Source organism: Sitodiplosis mosellana, unplaced genomic scaffold (genome assembly GCF_009176505.1).
Source record: "Sitodiplosis mosellana isolate CC-2019 unplaced genomic scaffold, AAFC_SMos_1.0 Smas_scaffold_6226, whole genome shotgun sequence".
In the NCBI taxonomy this organism is placed as follows: Eukaryota; Metazoa; Arthropoda; class Insecta; order Diptera; family Cecidomyiidae; genus Sitodiplosis; species Sitodiplosis mosellana.
This window is the reverse complement of record NW_022601467.1, coordinates 13,730,374-13,750,275: the sequence shown is the minus strand read 5'-3', so window position 1 is coordinate 13,750,275 and position 19,902 is coordinate 13,730,374. Positions and strand designations below refer to the sequence as shown.

The following is a 19,902-nucleotide window of genomic DNA, read 5'->3' as shown; positions in this document are numbered from 1 at the left end:
AGCTCATATTTGAACTGACCAAAATTTCGAAATATTTTTTTTTTCTTCAACGAACCTAAATGATTTTCTGCCGTTTTCTGTAACCAGTTTTTCGTTTTTTGTTTCCAATTGTTGCTCCCGAAACTTAAGAAGATGTGGAAAAATATTTATCTGTAGCAAAGGCACGACACACATCGAATTTCCCGAAGGAAAAAATGGGGAAAAGTGAGAAAATTGTCGGACGACAACTACATTCGAGGCACGTGCACAGTGTTTCACATCGAGCGAAATGAAGAAAATTGCGACAAAAAGTTACAACAGCAACAACCCTCTCTCTCTCTCTCCCTCTTACTCACTTATACTCGATGAGGCTAAAGAAAATATTTTCATTTCGATCAGAAAGTTTTGATTTATTTGCTTTTGTAATATGTGTCGCTGTGCCTCGCAGTTGAGAACGCGCGCGCGACACTGTACGAATGCAGTATGGAAGAAAATATGAAGCGAACTCCGAGTGTTGAAAACTGTCTGCGAATTGCTGTTCATAAAGTCGAGCCGCACAGTCGAGAGCTGTATGCTCTGAGGCAATGTTTTTCAATGTTTCTACTTTGTACAATATATTCACTGCTGCTGCTGCTGCCGCCGCCGTCACCATCACCGCCGTCGCTGTCGACTAACAATCTCACTCGAATTTTAGCAAGTATTTGTATTATATATATTGTGTTTTTTCTTTCTTCTTTTCGTTTTGCACTCGCTTTTTCTCTTTCTGTTTGTCTGTATGTGTCTCTTTGTTGCCTTGTGTGCCTTTGTTTTGTTCTGTTTTGCGTTTTTTTTCTCTTTCTTCTTTTTTTCTTTTTAGTCGTCGTTTTGTTTTTGTTGCTATTACTTGACAGTGTGTTCTTCGTTTTCAGTAAGCGCTTACCACTGACACCGGCAACCATCGTGTTGAAAAAAAGCGGAAAACTTTTGTACAAATCCCAATAATGACATTTTCTTCTGGAATTATTTGCGTCTGTTTTTGTTGGTTGAAACATAATCGTGGTGGATGTTTTTCTCGTTTGGTCATCGATGCTCCATGCTGTTTCAACTGGACTGTATTTAACATGCTGTCACTTATTTGATGTCGTCGGCATGTCTGCTGTTGACTTTGCATTGCAATCGCATCATCTTCATCATCATCACCATCAACATCGTCATCATTTTGGTTTCGCTTCCATTTCTTTGATCGATTCGACAACGATTGCACGTTCTTCATTCTTGCCTCTAAACGATTTGTCAATGAATGGCTGCCACTGGATACATCTTTTATGCCGCAATTTTTCCGTGTGGTACCGACATAAAAAATAATAATAGATCAAATGTAATGCGATACATGAAAATAAAATCACCAAAGACGGAGAGAGGCGAAAGAGAAAGAATGAGTGTGAGTAAATAAAAAATTAGGAATACCGTTGAACACGGCTGCTCTATTTGATGTATGTATAAATTGACAAATTGAATTTTACCTGAATTCCTCCCTTCTCGCTTCGAGATGAATGATGTAGTGCCAATTATAAAAACACCGACGACTATTACGCAATACCAAACGTGAATGTTGAATGGCTGCAAAAATACATTACCAACTAAACCTGTTGGATGTCGAAACACGAAGCACGGCCTAAATGGTGGATACATGTGTATAGGTGTGTGTGTGTGTTTGAGTGTGTATCGGAAAAACTTTCGACATTATAATTGCAAGAAAATTGGGAACGCAAAACAAATCTAATAAACATATGGTTGACGGCATGCGAGAAAGCGACAAGGAGAACAAGCTGATGAAGCGCTCATAAAATGTGTAAACAAATCTTGGTTAAGTCATTAAAAAGAATCTCTGCATTTTTAATTAATTTTGATTTTTTTTTCGTTCGTTCGTTCTTTTAAACAAAGACGAAACGATGCAGAAGCACTTCTGCCGTTGTACGTGCGTGCGTGTGTGTGTGCACATGAAGCGGTCCAACGTTGAAGTAAAATTGAAGAGCATGCCGCACAAAATCCGGAATACAAATATGAACGCAACGAGAGTGAAGAGCGAGTGAGCGAAAAGCGGTGTGATTTGGCGTGAGGTGTATGTGTATTTATGCTGTTTATTTTTCTTTTACCTTGATATCCACGTTCGTGCCGTGTAATCGATAACCTTAGCACGTTCTGATCGGAAAAATATCGGGCTACCTCCGACATCAATTTCTTTGCGAACCAAGCTACCGATCATCCCGTCGAAGGTTCCATTTTTTAAATAGCCCCATGAATTTGTGCGATATACAACCCATCTGGATGCGGTGAACGAAAGAACGAGCAAACGAAGAGATTTGTTAAAACAAAATGTATGAGAAGCAAAAAGTGAAAGGGAGAAGCAGAAAAAAAACAACAACCACATAGGGAAAAATTCGTCGAAAAACCAAGAATGACTGTGGAGATTAACCAGAAGTAGAGAGCAAATCAAAAAAAAAAATCCCCAGTAATATTCGACGTCGAATCGAATAGATTTGAAGCACCAGCAGCACAGCAACGAAATGGGAACAAAAAGAGTGCAAAGCATGCAAAAAAAATCCCACCTGAAAAAGGCTTGTGGCAACGAGCAAACGAGATGGACAAAAGGCGAAATAAGATGTGCAGTTTTGAGGAAAATAAATCGTTACATACTAAATAAGGTGGTCTACACGGTACGCCAGAAATTTTCAACAAATCACGTTCGTCGGTGAACGAATGAGCGGATGACGCGCGTGCCCGCTCACACACCTCACGACGGCTCCATTCAATGCGGCAAAGTAAACTTGAACGTGAGAGCGAGCGAGCGAGAGCGAGCGAGAAAACTCGACGAATATGTCGAAAGTTGATTGGAACGAATCTCGATATAAAAAGCATAAAACAAGAATATGAAAATCAAACAATGGAATCCCAGCAAAAGCTTTTTAACCGTTCCTATTTCCGCTTCTATTTTGCCAATTTTCAATTACTCTTCGTCTCTATCGCCTCCGAATCTATCTCGTTCACTGAACTTTGATGGAAATATACTATATAAGCTTTTTATGTATTATGCTGTTAAGCCGCAAATGAAATTCCGATTTCTTTCAATTAAAATCATTCTTATTTTTCATAGGGGTTAATGCCTTTGTTTACATTCCGCAAAAATGACAATAATTGGATTTTACACGAATTTTCGGTTACAAATAGTTTTTACATTTTTTCGTATACATTTTCCTGGTGAAAAATCGGAGTATTTTCAATTCAGTGCTTTCGATCTCGCCGGAGATATTTTTAAACACAGGCTAAATGTTTTTAAGTGTATTCCTCTTTGTGTTGCCAAAAATAGATATTTTTTGTTTGCTTTGCTCTGGCACACTATAAATACAGTTCGATTTTCGGTAAAAGCGGGGCAAAATCAGCCAGCCAGCCCTTAATGCAGCTGTACATTGTCCAAATGACATAGTGCATTACACAAGAGATTACCAATAAAAAAAAATGAAATATTTGAACTAAAAACAAGGCAAAATGAAGGGACTGAGCCATGGTGGTGATGCTAACAATAGTCGTGCATCACATCCAAATGAAGCTCAATATCAGTGCAGAAGGTGTTGCCACACGATAAATAACTTACTCGAGCTTTTGCTCACTTTCTCACATCTGCAGTTAATGGAATTGATCAGAAAGGGCAGATGGTGTTTTTTTTTCAGTTGTTGTTGCTGTTGTTGCGAGAAAATCAAATGATTTTTAATTATTTCTTACCTAAAATTGAACATTTCACGTACATATGAGAGTAACCGATAGTTGAAACGATTCATCGAATCTAGATGCGGATTATACGTATGATCTAAGTACTGTTCGAATGATTCATTGAATGGATTCGTTACCTGCAAAATGAAAAGAAAGATCGAGAAGAAAAAAAATCACTCACACACAACTATAATAAAACTGCTGTGAAATACAAAATTATCCCTAATGGCAAACTGTGATTTCGTAACGTTTCTTCATTTTTTTTGTGTGCAACTTCTCTGAGTTGTTGTTGTTGTTGCTGCTGCTGTGCCATGTGATGGAATGCACAGTAAATGCGATCTGGAACATTTGGTTTTTGTTAAAACACTCACCACAACCATGGCACGTACTTTAATGCCATGAACATTCAACCGTCGTATAATGGTCGTTTCTTTGAAGGAAATATTTAAAAACTGTTCATCGGCTGAATAGGTACCCATATGGCTCACATTCAGTATGCCACCGTAAAGTTTTCCCGGATTCCTAACGATGCGTGTGTTTTGGTGTGCATTTTGTGTGCGTATTTGTGGAAAAAAAGATAGAAAGAGAGAGAGAGAGAGAGGGAGGGAGAGAGGGAGGGAGAGAGAGAGGGAGAGAGAGAGAAAGGAAGAAAGAGATAAAGAGACTGAGAAAAAAAAAGAACAATTAAATTGAACAAATAAACAGAGAAAACGACAGAGCGAGCAAGAGAGACAGACAGAGAATGTTCACGGAACAATTAATTGTTGAAGAATGGAACGCATATTCCAACACCAGCCATTTCACATTTTACTGCTTTCTACGGCAAAAGTTGTGATTTTTCGCTTTTCATACTCATTAGAAACAACTAAACAAGCAGTTAGTTTGTCTTTCGACGGCAAAATGCTGCCAGCGATTTGGAAAACGTTAATCCCATTGCTTTGTTCTTTGTTAAACTAATGAGGAAACTACTTTACAATTACAATGCACTCATTTATCAAGTATGTTCAGAAAGAGTGTGTGTGTTTGCATGAGATCGTGTGTAAGTGTAAGTGTATTTGAATGGGAGATTTTGGGGTTTTCCATTTGCCAGATGTGCTTTTGTCAAAATGGACCATTGTTACCAGATATGGCTTAAAATATCTGATATGCTCCATTCCATAATTTGTGTATACAATTGAAATGTAGCATTTAATTTGTCGCATGAATCAAACGCACACATTCTTCAGGGCTTTTGCGAAAATTCATCTTGATTGAAATTCATGTTCGATTCAAATGAATATTTTGCAACGAACAAAAAAAAACAGAATACATTTCTATTGTAGTAGTAATGTTGACGAAATTTGTCCAAAACAGCATTTTACTGCCAAATCACTTGTTACTGCAGAACTAAACTAGAACGGATCTCTCCCAAAATCAAATCCGAATTCTGTCATTGTTTTACTGGTAATAAATGACTTAAATTCCAATAATTCTTCATCATCTGTACAAAATGTGCTGAAAGCTACTGCTAGAGCGCAATGGCGTTTGAGAGTTGTATCAAATGATTTACGGTGATTGTGGAAATGGAAACTTTTATCGAGAGAAAAAAACATATTTATGCAAAATCTGAGCATCAAACATATTCAATACTGCGCCAAAAAGAACCAAATGCGTTCAAACACGGTAACAACATCACCAGCTGGAAAAAAAAGTCTTGAGAAACAATGGAGATATCATAAAATATATTGTTAGTATTTTTATGCGCGTTTTGCAATAATTTATAAAAAAGGTAAAATCAATTTACCAAAAAGAAGAAGAAAAAAAGCGGCGGTGGCAAGTTTGAGCAATGCCAAGTGTTTCACGGTCCATATTCGGTTTTATGTGCGTATTCATGGGGCCGGGCGTGCCAAATGGTAGGAATAGCATTGAGTAGCTGCCGCTTAAAGGCATCAACATGCAAGAGGTTAAGGTAATTCCAAACCGCATCGCATTTCAAGACCAGAATTCAAAACGTACGAATGAAGAAAAATGAAACATCAAACTGAATTGAAAACTGGAGGATAATTTAAAATCAGGAATCCTTCCGCAATGGCTCGGCGTGCACATAAAGTGTCATTTTTACTCCCAAAATAGGCATTTCCACAAATTTATTGAAGGTTAAAGGTTTTCCGTCGTCGTTGTCGTCGTCTTCTTCTTTTTTTTCCACCAAGTTTTTCTGTGGCCCATTCCGAAGTGAAACTTTGCATTTGAACATGAAAGAGGAAACAACACATTCACACACACACACACACACACACACACACACACACACACACACATACACTTACTCACGACGGAAAATGCAAATATTTTATAAAGTTTTATGGCTGATGTATAATGTATCCGTTAAATCTGCATCACTTAAGCGTTTACCACAGAACCTAAATTCCACCGGACGTCTCATATATGAATTTTACATATTTTTTTCATCTGCCACCGGCGAAGCGTGTGTGTGTGTGTCTGTGTATAAACCACTTTTCAAGCAATAATCCAAGAAATAATGTCGGTTTTAATCAGGGCTTTTGATTTTATAACTGAACTGTTTTGTGAAATTGTCATCACAATCAGATATATAAATTGGGTTGAATGAGCTAGAAACAAAAAAACCTCTTTTCTGGAGAAATGCATTGCCGAATTGTTGCAGAATTAATTAGTAAATTACTATGAAAATGTTTATTTTTCTGGATTCACCAAAATATGGACGATAAAATGGTTTTGTTTAAACGAATACTTGCATCAATCCAAATGCAAAAATAGTCACATCTCTAGAGGACAGCAACATTGCTAAAATATTGATCAAAATATTTTAGAACCGACATTTCGGTGTGTGTGTGTGTGCGTGTGTGTTCACGTGTTTGGAATTGTTTTCAAACATTTATCCCGAAAGTTGCAAAAACTTGAAATGTTTTGAGTGTGGATTTAATTTCGCTGTGTGCAGCAGTTATTATGAACAGAAAATAATGCCCATTCAAAAATGAAGCCATTGCTTGGGAGTTGGTGAAACCAACCGACCAACAAACCAAGAGCCATGCACAGTGCTCGTGTTATTCCGTTGAAATCCGTCCATAAAAATTCATAAAGTAAATTTTGACGTCCATAAAGTGAAAAATTTTGTCACCAGAATGTACCACTAAAATGTTGCATGCGATGAACTAATTTTGTGTCGGTGATTAAATTTCGGCCATTAAGTGGAAAAATTCTTAGGTTACTCACGATTTGATGCATTTTATTGCACAAAACATACACAATATCGCCGAGTGAGAGCAAAGGAGCGGGTGGCGCCAAATTCGCGTAGGAGAGACAGAGCGAGAGGTAGAAAGAGCAAAGCTTTTAGAATTGGAGAGTATCAGTGCAGAAAAACAAACGCAATGTTACATTCAAGGAATTTTTGCAAACTATCATCATCGAATATGGCATTGGATGGAACGATAAAAAAAATGGTAAAACGAAAAAGAGCGATTTCAAGTGAACAAATGGCAACAAGGTATTAGATGGATGAAAAAAGAATTTGCCTGATAATTTTTGCTATTCGGTTTGTTTCAGCGCAGAAATGGTTCCCGGTGATTGTGAAAATGGAGGAACGAACGGTGACGACGAACGAAAGAAGCGAGAGAGAGAGAAAGAACGAGAAAAATGTTTAGCGAAATGGAAATGGAGATGGAAAACGATGGTTGTGAGCGAGACAGAACAGTCATAAAACAAAATATTTAAACAAATAAATCTTCATCTCACCACACGTCGTATAAATCATAAATGTTCCATTCTGGCGTTGAATTTGTTCCACTGTTTGACTGTTGCGGCTTAACCAATGTTATTTCAGAGTTCATATTAATATTTAAACGTTCGAAAAACTCAACCCCGAAGGAGAACAATTTCGCTGATGATGAAGGCTGTAGCGGCAGCGACGGCGGTGGTATCGTCGAAGGTTGCTCCAATATCATCCAGTGATACGATGTATTAAACAAACCACATTCGGATGCCTTTTCAGTCGTTGTGCGTTTTTTTTTGGTCGGTTTGTTTTCGTTTGAGTAAGTAATATCGCGTTCGTGACGATTGCATCATCCGTCGTGGCATAACGATTAATTCATGTGTTGCAAAGCCATTTTCCGAAAAAAAGGGAAAAAATACCCATAAGAAACACACAACCTCAGGAAAAACGGTCGAGACACAGCAGTAATAAAGTATATATGTGCTTGTGCATGAAATGGATATGGATGTGGATATGGAACAAAACACACACACACACACACATTGAGACAGAGACACCCACATAAATGTAGACTATCTTTTTCGGATATCGGTTGTCGCTTCAGTGCAGTGCATTACTGTTTGCGGTCATTGAAGAACCAGAGATTCCAGTGTCATGTAAGTGCAGTAAAATTCATGTCACATCGCACACGCTCAATACAGCATAAGCAAGTGGCTGCAGCCACCGTGGATGACAGCACAAAGTACCAAAGACAAACAAAAAAAAAGCATATTGAATCAAAATCAAAGTCAAAGCCAAAAACTAGCCACAAACGGGGACGAGCAGCCAAGAAAAACTATCGAGAGCAAACGTGACGAATCGCAAACGAATCGAAAATCCATTGAAAATTTAATATTTTTAATGGCAACAATCAGATGATTTTGACTGCACTTTTCAATTGAAACTTCAAAGCGACGACTCGCAGCCGACTTGATTGCAATCGAAAACGTGTACACTGTACAGTAATACCCGAATGCACTTTTCACTTTAGTTTTTAATCTAGGAGTTTTTTTTATTCCAAATTAATCTTTTTCGATGCAGAATGAAGAGAGAAAAAAGTTACGTTGATTATGTTCAAAGTGGAGACGAGAAATGTTCGCTCACGCAAAAAAATCGGCTCATGGACATTTCTCCCCGGGCGAGCGGGCAAACGAGAGGGCGAGCGGGTAACCCGCTCGCGCATATACCGCACCCGTTTGCCGTCCGCCCGTTCTGATTTTTTGAAGCGGTCACACAACGGACAACAGCGGGCGAGTGGGCGGGTAAACAGTCAAGTAAACGGCAGATGATATATTTGGCACCGCTGCCGTTTGCCGCCCGCCCGTCTTGATTTGGCTCATGGTCATTACTCCCCCAGCGAGCGGGCGGCACACCGGTTCATGTACCGCACCCGTTTGCTGTCCGCCCGTCCAAATTGACGCAAGCGGTTATCTAACAGATGGTCAGCGGTTGAGCGGGCGGGCGGGTAAACGGCCATTAAACACCGCACCCGTTTGTCCAACCGTTCAGATTAGCACAAACGGATGGTATGCGGTTGCGCGAGCGGGCAGACGATCCCCGTTCGCCCGTTAAGGTACTGCATTTGTCACTTCATGGATGATAATTGAACAGGTGAGCGGGCGGGTGAACGGTTATTCACACATGACACAAGAAACTTGGCCAATTTTTTTTTAGATTTCCAAAACCGCAGATCGGTTTTCGAAAGTTGGCCTCAAAAAAATAAGTTTGGTATCAAAAATTCGAAAAATGTAGAAAAAAAACCTTTTCTTAAAATGTATACAATTTTTGAGTAAGGTGGTTTCGGAAGCCTGGGTATTTATCAATGTGCCGTTCTCGGAATTGGTTGGGGCTATTGGAATGATAAATACCTCAATTCGTGGTGTGACTATGAAACCAGATCAAATATCACAAATCGGTCAGGCGGGATCGAAATCAATTGCAATTACCTATTCTCACAATTCGAAATAGGCAAACCGTCAGAAGTAGTAGGCAAAATAACAAATTGCCGAAGTAATTTTTTCATTGGAGGTAAAATGTTGAATTACCACCAATGTTTTGATTCGGTAGGTAAATTTGAATTCAGTGGAAAAAAGCCGCTAACAGGGCATTTGAAGAGTGATAAAACACACCAAACACGTATAATTACACTAAGAAACGAATTTCAACCAGAGGTCTCATTTGCTCTCAAAATATATTTCGTAATATCGCGGAGCTACTGCGAGTAGCACGTATCTTTTGCTGTTTGCAAGTAGCAGCTACGCTGATGCGACGAACGAATGGGAAGAGATAAACCGAGAAAACGAAACACGCGAACCATATTGACGCATACATACAGCCGCGTATAGCGTACACGCGAACGGAGTCGAACGATGGCTGTGTGCATGTGTCAATATGGTTTGAACGAAAGAGTGTAACTCACAATTGCGCGCAGCTTCGTTCGTGTGTTTCGTTTTCTCATGAACTGGTCGATTTCACCAACTACCGGATTAAATATACATCAAATTGGGAGTAATTTTTGCCAGTTTCAAAGTTTTATCGTAAAGAGCATTGAATTTAGATAAATTTGGCCACAGTCAAATCTATCGTATGACCACCAACAAATAAGTAACAGCTGTACATAAGCGCTGGCGAACGTGAAAAATGAATAAAAATCAGAATTAAATGCAATCCAATAATCATGTTCCGAACATCGAAAAGTCATAAAACTTCGGGAATCTTATTTTTTCATCTAAATCCGATACCAAACTAAATTTGGAGCCAATCTGACGGAAAATTGGGGGACCTCCCATACAAAAGTATCTAATTTCATTTCTGAAATAGCAAAATTTGTATGGGAGGTACCTTTATTCCTCCACCGATTGACTTCATATTTTACAAGACTCACTTTTTGAGCAAAAATTCAAAACCTACAAAGTTTGAAGCCAATCAATAAAGAAATAAAGGTACCTCCCATACAAATTTTGCTATTTCAAAAATGTAATAAGATACTTTTGTATGGGAGGTACCCCAATTTTCCATCAGATTGGCTCCAAATTTGGTATGGTATCGGATTTAGATGAAAAAATAAGATTTCCGAAGTTTTATGACTTTTCGATGTTCGGAACATGATTATTGGATTGCATTTAATTCTGATTTTTATCCATTTTTCACGTTCGCCAGCGCTTATGTAAAAGAAAGTGTTTTGTCGAAATTTCCTTGGAAAAAATTGAGGGCCAAAAATCAAACTTCTGCAAATGTGATCAACATGAAACTTTCGGAATCTTATTTTTTCTCCAAAAAATGAAACCTCAGAAAGTTTAAAGCCAATAAAAATCGGTTTCCGGGTACCTCTCATACAAAATTGTCGAAGTTTTAGTTAAAGTGACCGATTTTTCACTTTATTTTTATTATTATATTTTCGCTGCCTTTATTTCAAGAAAATTCACAAAAAACAACCAAAAGTACCTACGGACAACGCAGACCAACGGTACGGAAAAGTTCGGGATTACCAATGTATTTCTTTTTATTACAATTAAAACTAATGTTTTGTTTTGATTGAAAACTATTTGGAAAAATGAAAAACCAAATCGTTCGAAATGTCGTCGAAATGTGATACTAAAAGGGACATTTTTTGCGCGCATTCAGTGTTCGATGCGCATCCAGATATTTTTTCCTTGTGGCTTAACAATTGTTACTCATTTGACACTCAAAAACAGAATGATGCTCGCACAGCGGTACACGTCTGCTTTATATACGTTTTGCAGTATAGCACACTCGGCGAAATGGGTGGGGATTACAATATCGAATCGCTTACGTCATCCACTCACTGAAATGCTATATAAGAGCGCACAGCACTTGTGCAAGCATTTAGTTCGTGTTCGTCAGTCGAACGATTAACATTAGCAATGGCACCAAAAATCAGCAAAGAAATGCGACAAGGCCCAAAAGAACATTTCACCAATGCCGTCACCAGGTCGTAAAAATCGTTGCTTTTGATTGTGAATTCATAGAAAAATCGGATCTTTCCAGAGCCACCACAAGAAGTTATGAAGTATTGAAAAAAATCAATCATTTTATTTGGTTGTTCGATCGTCGTACGTACGTGATGTGTAACATTTCTGGAAGCAGCCTTTTATTATCATTATGGATTGAAAACAAATACATTTCCACTAATACAGATTGGTTTTTGAACGGAATGATAAGAATTTATATATGCTCAATGATTTTTGCTTAATGTGAAACGTAGTGAAAAACGTTAAGCTATTTATGAGTTCTTTATAAGTAATTATGGAAGCTCTGGAAAGAACTGTGCTGGAATTCTACGATCCGAGTCCGAATCGGAATCTTGTCACAAAACACAATTAAATCCATTCTTTTTGAATTATCTTCCCACTAGGGGCATTTCTCACGCAAAAAATTGAAACGAATGTGCATGAATTTAAGATATTTCTTCTTTCCCATTGAAATGGTATAAAAATTTATGAAATTGTCTGGAATTGTCAAATTTAATGTGAACCAAATTACTACATTCCAGTCAATTCTAAAACATTTTGGTGAATTCACTGCAATTTCATAAATTCGGTTCTGTTAGCAAGTACAAATCTTAAGTACGTACCTAAGCTTAAGTATAAAGATTGTCATCCTTAAGTACGTCTTAACATACTTAACATACTTAACGTACTTATCTATCAAGCTTAAGTACGTACTTAAGGTTAAGTATGCTGAGTATTACGTACTTAAGCTTCATACTGCGAACGTATTTCCGAAGGTCCTGCATCTAAGCGTCTGACAGCTCACTTCTAGCGCTACGAGACAAGTGTCAAAAGTTGTGACACAGATCGTTCAATGTATTATTGAATCTTTTTTATATTTGTTAATAAAGTAGACAAAAGAAATAAAAATGTCACGAATGTGCAAAATTGATTTTTGTGAGAGCCTAGCACGTGATAAACATTAATTTTATAATTAAAAAATGTTTCTTTCATTACGGAACATTGTTGATGCGTTCAATTTGTCGCGTTCATGAGTGCGTCTAACGACGTAAAGAATTGAAATGAACTTCACTGAATGCGCTCATCGCAAATTCGTGTTTTACTTTGTTTTGTTAGTGTTGTGCAGGGGTTGTGCGTATTTCACACATTCAGTGTAAATGTGTATCCATTTACCCGGATTGATAGAAATGGAAGAAATTGTTCAATATTTATTGGAATGGTTCCATTTTTTAAGTGAGAAATGCCCCTAGTCTTCCCAACTTGAAGCGATAGGTTCTTTTTTATATTAGCCGAATATTTTGGGTTGTGAAAAATCTCGAACATTGAGGGATTTTCATGATTGTGAATCAATTTTGCTTTTTTTACTTGATTTGGTCGATTTTGCTTTTAGTATTGACAATCGAACTGTACTAAAATGTACAATGTGGCGGACACCGGTTTCCATACTCAATTCATGACGACGTACTTAAGCAACAAATGCAAAGCTAATCAATGAGAAAAATGTCTAGAATGACGTTTGGTTTGGCGCCATCTACAAGATGGAAGTATTTTGCCGTACAAATACAGTGCACCCCCGCAAATTAGAAACCCGAAATTTAGAAATCCTCAGAAATTAGAAATGAATATCAGGTTTGAAAATTTGTATGGAAAATTTCTAATTTCCGGGGTTCATTTCCAATTCACGAGGTTTCCGAATCATTTCATTCAAGACAAAGGGAAATTTACTTCATTTTTAATGAAAAAACCTAATGAAAGTCTTTTCCATTTCGTTCAATAACTATATTAGCAGATCAGCTTGAGATTTTTGACGTTCACCATGAAGTTAAAAATTAAGTCACGAAGTAATCTGTTCCATATTGTCTGCGAAAATCATCAATCATTAACAAATCGAATTGTATATAGAATGCTAACGTTTTCTGTTTACTATCGTATGATTTAATAAGAACAGCCGGTCATCATTTATTTCGGTTCGTTCCGAGGAGTAGTTTGTCCAGTAAAATAAACTAACAGACTTACTATATATTTATAATCACTAAAATATTTACATACAATACTTGATTGAACAGTGTTCAATATATTGTTTTCAATTAAGCAAATCATTCCCCCTATCAGTTTATCATTCGATACACCGTTTTTGGATGAAATCGAAAAATCCTCAGAAATTAGAAAACCCCCCAAATTAGAAATGGTTTCGGGACATTTTATTTCTAATTTGCGGGGGTGCACTGTACGTTCAATTGTAGCTGTAATTGGTTGCTGTCATTGATAGTTAGACAGTATATTTATATAGGAGTTCCATAGTTCGACATTCAGCGCCAAGATGTCGCTTAAATATAGCATAAACACGTGCTTCATATAAAAACATAGGCAAATTTTATCATCGTGCTAATGAATGAACAAACATAATGCATTATTTCGGTAGCGTGCAAAGCACGACGCTGGCGAAGCAATTGTTTCGGGCGGCAAAATTGGTAAAATTGGAGTTTGCAGTAGATAGAATTGAGTTTTAAAAGTGATGACCTTTTTTTTGCTCTTCAAATTTTGATGTTGGGGCGGCATTTTGATGTTGGGGCGGCAATTTGCTTCGAGCGACAAATTTCCTTTGCACGCCGCCGCATTATTTTAAACTTATTCATTATGACTGTATTGAATACAGTAAGATCAAATAACTGCTTTGCATAATTTTTTAAATGAAATTCGTTTTGAAGTTGAAAAAATTTGTCTATTTTGATAAGTTATGTTCAGTGTCGGCGAGACTGTGTCGCCAATGGCGTGTTGTCGAAGATAATCTTATTATCTAGATAATTCAGATAAGATAAGATATTATCTTTTATCTTATCTAGATAATTTGATAGTAAGAGTGTTTATCTATTATCTTATCTGGGTTTTTTTTAGATAATATTCCAGATAATTCTGAATGCCTTGGTTCCAAAGTGGCGAAACAAAAATGCTATTCAATTCCGAAGTACTTGCCAGAAGAATTGATGTTCCAAATATTAAAATCGTATAGTCGATTTCGATTTACCGTTTAGGGCACAAGAGATTTGCCATTACGGGGCAGAATTGTGATTAGTAATTCACTGAATCCGTCACTTTGTGCGTGAATCACAGATTAAAAAAAATTTCTGGATCAAGATTCATTTTTTTCTGGATCAGAGATTCACTTTATTCTGAATCATTCAGTCAATGACAGATAGCTGAGGATATACAATCCACTCACAAAATTATCTGTACACCTCACGATTTTCATACAAATTGGCGTTTTTCGTGTCTCAAAAAAATATGCTTCGCGAAATCGAACCTCGAAGATTTTTAGTATACTGTAGGTGGAAGGCCTGAAGACCAAAATAGTGAAATTTCAGAATAAAAAATCCACAGGAATTAAAATGGGAGATGATTATGTATTCACAAAATTGTTTGTACACCCAATTTTACATAGACTCTAATGTCAATGAGCTGCGCGATGCATGCATTTATATGTTTTGCTCTTTTCTTTCGATCGACACTGTTCGTACCCAGCTCATTGAAGTCGTTTACAAACGACGGCACAAGCGATACACACACAGACATTGTGTTGACACACGAAGAGTGTTCAAAGAAAGAAGTGAGTGAAACATGTGCATGCACGCTCCGCGCAGCTCATCGTAAGTGTGAAGAGTATAACGAAAGAACAGCTACTCTGTGTGTGCAGAATCGCTATTGCGTATTTATGCGTTTCGTGAACACAACGCGCGAAAAATATCTGTTATTTTTATGCGATATTTTTATACCATATGAATTAAAATATCCAATAGTAATCTCTGATAAATACCCAGGCTTCCGAAACCACCTTACTCAAAAATTGTATACATTTTAAGAAAAGGTTTTTTTTCTACATTTTTCGAATTTTTGATACCAAACTTATTTTTTTGAGGCCAACTTTCGAAAACCGATCTGCGGTTTTGGAAATCTAAAAAAAAATTGGCCAAGTTTCTTGTGTCATGTGTAGACCTCTCATCGTAAATTTTAAAAATGTCGGGAATTTTTGTTGGGAATTGGAAAAAATGTCGGGAATTCATAAAAAAATATCGGGAAAAGTCGGGAAGTCAAAATTGCCTAGCAAAACACAAAATAATCATATATTCATAAAAATATCAAATTCAAAATACACGTATTATCGTTTGTTATCTTTATTTTCATATTCTTTGATGAAGCAAAGTAAAAAAACTCGTGCCTAATTATGATTCATAATTATTGATCGGTGAGGTATCGTAATTTCTCGGCTTTGCCTGTTTTTGCAGTCATTGGTTTATGAGATAAACAATATAAACAAAAACAAAAATACGAACTGCTCAGCAAACGATGAACTACTCTATACAAGTGACAAATAAATTTAAGGTTTTATTAGTCTTTCGCCAATACAGATAATTACTGTGTATTTTTAACGACGGATCATTGTTTAGTCTAACAGAAATCGAAATTCATCGAAACTATACATGTATTCACATGTACGTTTTGCAAATAAGAATATAAGCTGTTACATATAGTATAGTAGTACTGGCGAGCAGAATGAAAATGTTTCATAATTTGACAAAAAAAATGCGCGATTTCTAAATGTAACTTCTATAATTTGACTTGAGTTGTACAATAAATTCTTTGAATCAAATTAACTCAAAAATGTCGGGAAAATGGACTCAAAAACAGAAGAAAAACGGGAATCGGGAATCGCCTCAAAATGTCGGGATTTCCGTGATTTTCCCGACTTTTCCCGGCCGGATGAGAGGTCTAGTCATGTGTGAATAACCGTTCACCCGCCCGCTCACCTGTTCAATTATCATCCATGAAGTGACAAATGCAGTACCTCAACGGGCGAACGGGGATCGTCTGCCCGCTCGCGCAACCGCATACCATCCGTTTGCGCTAATCTGAACGGTTGGACAAACGGGTGCGGTGTTTAATGGCCGTTTACCCGCCCGCCCGCTCAACCGCTGACCATCTGTTAGATAACCGCTTGCGTCAATTTGGACGGGCGGACAGCAAACGGGTGCGGTACATGAACCGGTGTGCTGCCCGCTCGCTGGGGGAGTAATGACCATGAGCCAAATCAAGACGGGCGGGCGGCAAACGGCAGCGGTGCCAAATATATCATCTGCCGTTTACTTGACTGTTTAACCGCCCGCTCGCCCGCTGTTGTCCGTTGTGTGACCGCTTGATAAAATCAGAACGGGCGGACGGCAAACGGGTGCGGTATATGCGCGAGCGGGTTACCCGCTCGCCCGCTCGTTTGCCTGCTCGCCCGGGGAGAAATGTCCATGAGCCAAAAAATCCACATCGAAATGATGCTGTCTATGTCCTCCATATTTGTACTTTGTGCTTACAACAGTTTCGCATTATATTTGTGCTCATTTTGGGTGCGCTTCAAATTATCACGTTAAAAATCGTTTCGAGAATTCTATACGAAATGAGAGCAAATTTGATCAGTTGATTTTTTATAGGCCAAACTGCCTGAATTGAAACCGAATAGTTTGTGTGCACTGCTGCAATCACAATTCGCGACCAATTTGAGCGGCGAAACTTTGTAATGCATAACGAGAATAGAAACGATAATGCAAATAGTTTTAATTAAATAGTGAATGTATAACAAATTGTGCGGTAACAAAGTTCGGGCTTATTCATGCTGGCGGTTTGTCTTTTGATCTTCTACAAATCACTGTTCAGCAATCGTAATCAAAGTTGCACAAATGATTTTTTGCGCGCGCTCTTTCTCGACTCACACGATTCCGATGGGTTTGCTCTAACCCGGCCAAAGTCGGAATTAAGTGTGTTTGGATTAGAATCCAAAAGAGCGTGTTAAGCTCGGAGGCAAAAGATTACAGTCGAAAACTGTTTTCAATCCGCCATTAAAATGGGACTAACTTTTAATATCCTTCGCCATTAAAATCGGTTGTCATAAAAAAACGGCCACTGTTTTAAATCAATGATGCACCTTACTTTCGAGATCAAGTAGCAGTCAATGTTATCGTGAACTGCGCGTAACGCAAAGCAAAGCAAAGCAAAGCGCGTATGGAGGTGCAATTGAAATGTGAAGCCAATTGTTAATGCTGGCGCGTTTGGAAAATGTGTGCAAAAATAGTTTTTGTGATGGGGTTCGGATCATTATTTACCTGTTGAAGAATGAATCGGCTTTGGCGACAGCGCAAATCAAGTACAACACCCTGCTTGAAATCACCGCGCTCGAGCATTTCCGACAACCGGTACGCGTAGACGGAATCCAACTTTTCGTATTCCATATCAATGTTACAGTCATGGCCGGAGGTGGTAAACATTGTCGCGTCAATATTTCCATCACCTTTTATTAAAAAGTTTCCCGAAGCCATCAAGTATTTCACAATTTGTTGAAAATTCAAACAGCAATTTCCATGGCGTTCATGTTTTTGTTTCAATTTTGGCTTATCGTTTTGCATTTGCCGCTCAAGTTTTGCATCGGTTGTCGTCGTCGTCGTCGTCGTCATTGTTGGCAGCGGCGTTGGATCATAATCATAGCGAATTGGTATTGAAACGGATAAACGCGTTGAACTATCATCATCGCAGAGGAAAAGTGTGAGCCGTTTAATGTGTTTGTAAGTTTTGAAAAAGTTCACTATTAAATCAACACTGCTGCTCGGATAGAGAATACCGTTTGCCGTTTGGTCGGTTGAATTTGTTGATTTAATGATTTCGCCGACGGTGAAAGTGGCGCAAAAAATGAGCAGAAATCCACTCCAAATGCTTTGCCGTCGTTTCATATTGTTTTTATCGTTTTGAAAGAAAGCACAACAATTCAATGCTTCGAACCGTTATGATGAATGTAAAGTTTTCAACTGAGGCTCACTTGGGCTAGTTTACGAATGGTGATGGCTTCTTCTTCAAATTTAAGACTCCTTTATCAAATGAAATTGCACATACACGCACACTCACACGTGGGTGTGTGTGTGTGTGTGTATGTGACAACATAGATAACTTGAATCCGGCAATTACAATTTCAAGGACTGCTACTTTCAAACCGATTAATTTCAATAAACCGATCCATAATTGAAGGCATTTTCATATCCTATTTGTCAGTTGAGTGAGTCCCATTGAAATATCGATGAGCATAAGGTAATTGTTGTGGTTGAGAAATTGGCATTGAAAAGTAGCTTCGAACAATACACAGTGTATAACAACAGAGGAGCAAGCAAAAGAGAAGAAGAAAAAAGGAAGAATGAAAGAAAGAAAGAAAGAAAAAAAACAACGAAGCAAGAGAACAAGTCAAGCTGTGCAAACAAAAGACCTCTCATCCCACCCCAGCTTGAACAATAACAGCTAAAGGATAAGACAACGCAAATCCACGTCTATCGAAATGGTTCGTGTGCTGTACACACGCTCTTGCTCTCACCAAATGTATGCAAACACGCACACATATCGCGAATAGTCAAGCACACATGAGAATGTGAGGCGTCATTTTGACATTTATCATTTTGATAGATTGATATGTAATTTCTTATGTAAATTATTCTTCTGAAATGTCACATAGTAAAATGATCATTTTTCATTTTTCATAAGACAGGCAACGTATTCTCCATTCAACCAACCAACCAACCAACCGATATACACCAGCACACATAATCAACAATCAGACACGGCCTACGACTCAAAATAGCACGACGAAAAACGATGAAACAACTTCACTTTTTCTCTCATTCTCTCCATCACACTGTCGGCCGCACGCGCCTTTCGTCTTTCAAAGAGGATGAGCTCGAACCTCAAATGAAGACTATACTTTGCCTGAGTGACATACTCGAACTCTTGAAATTCATGCACGAACATTAAATTTATAAATTTCTTCATGTGTCTTTCTCTCCGTTTTTTTTTTCGTCGATTTTCGAGTGAATAGGAAAAAGGCTTGCAAAGTAACCGAAGAAGAAGAAAAAGAGCAAGAACAAAAAAAAATACTTTATCATCTCTCACTCTTGTATTCGACAAATATTCGTTGTTGATGTTCCGTTTATTGTTTATTCTTCTACACAGCTCCAATTCGCTTGCCAGGCAAGCCAGGCAATAAGAGATTGTTTTCTTTGTGATTTTCGAAAAATGGGCATATGTGTTCGCACTTCAGTTGGCAGGGGATGGGGTGTATTTGCATCCTACGTTTTGGTCGTCGCTCGATTGCGCGCGAAATTTGATGGAACACATCGGCGACGAACAGGAATTTTAAATAAATATTTAAACAAAGAAAAAGAGAGCGAAAAAAAAACGAGAGAAATATGTTTTGTTTCGTTTTCTTTGCCGTTCATTTGACATGTGTGGATGCGTCGCTATGCGAATTTTATTGTTTACATCCATTCCATTCAGATGAGGGATATTCAGGAAATGGATAATAAGTGCAACATTGCTCACGCATGCTAATATGACAAAGCCACACCAAAGGCAGAACAGTTGTAA

The 19,902-nt window shown here is 37.9% G+C and overlaps 1 protein-coding gene across 1 annotated transcript in view; it reads right to left on the bottom strand.

Moving 5' to 3' along the window:
* LOC129579470 (uncharacterized) overlaps positions 1 to 18,227 on the bottom strand; it is a 31,944-nt gene extending 13,717 nt beyond the window's left edge. Inside the window, exons 1-7 of the mRNA XM_055469578.1 lie at positions 17,607 to 18,227; positions 7,477 to 7,544; positions 4,098 to 4,248; positions 3,739 to 3,863; positions 2,115 to 2,282; positions 1,482 to 1,633; positions 899 to 1,278 (exon numbers count right to left, since the gene is read on the bottom strand). Coding sequence (XP_055325553.1) covers positions 899 to 1,278; positions 1,482 to 1,633; positions 2,115 to 2,282; positions 3,739 to 3,863; positions 4,098 to 4,248; positions 7,477 to 7,544; positions 17,607 to 18,227 — 1,665 coding nt within the window. The remainder of the gene's footprint in view (positions 1 to 898; positions 1,279 to 1,481; positions 1,634 to 2,114; positions 2,283 to 3,738; positions 3,864 to 4,097; positions 4,249 to 7,476; positions 7,545 to 17,606) is intronic.
* Positions 18,228 to 19,902: the final 1,675 nt, after the last annotated feature.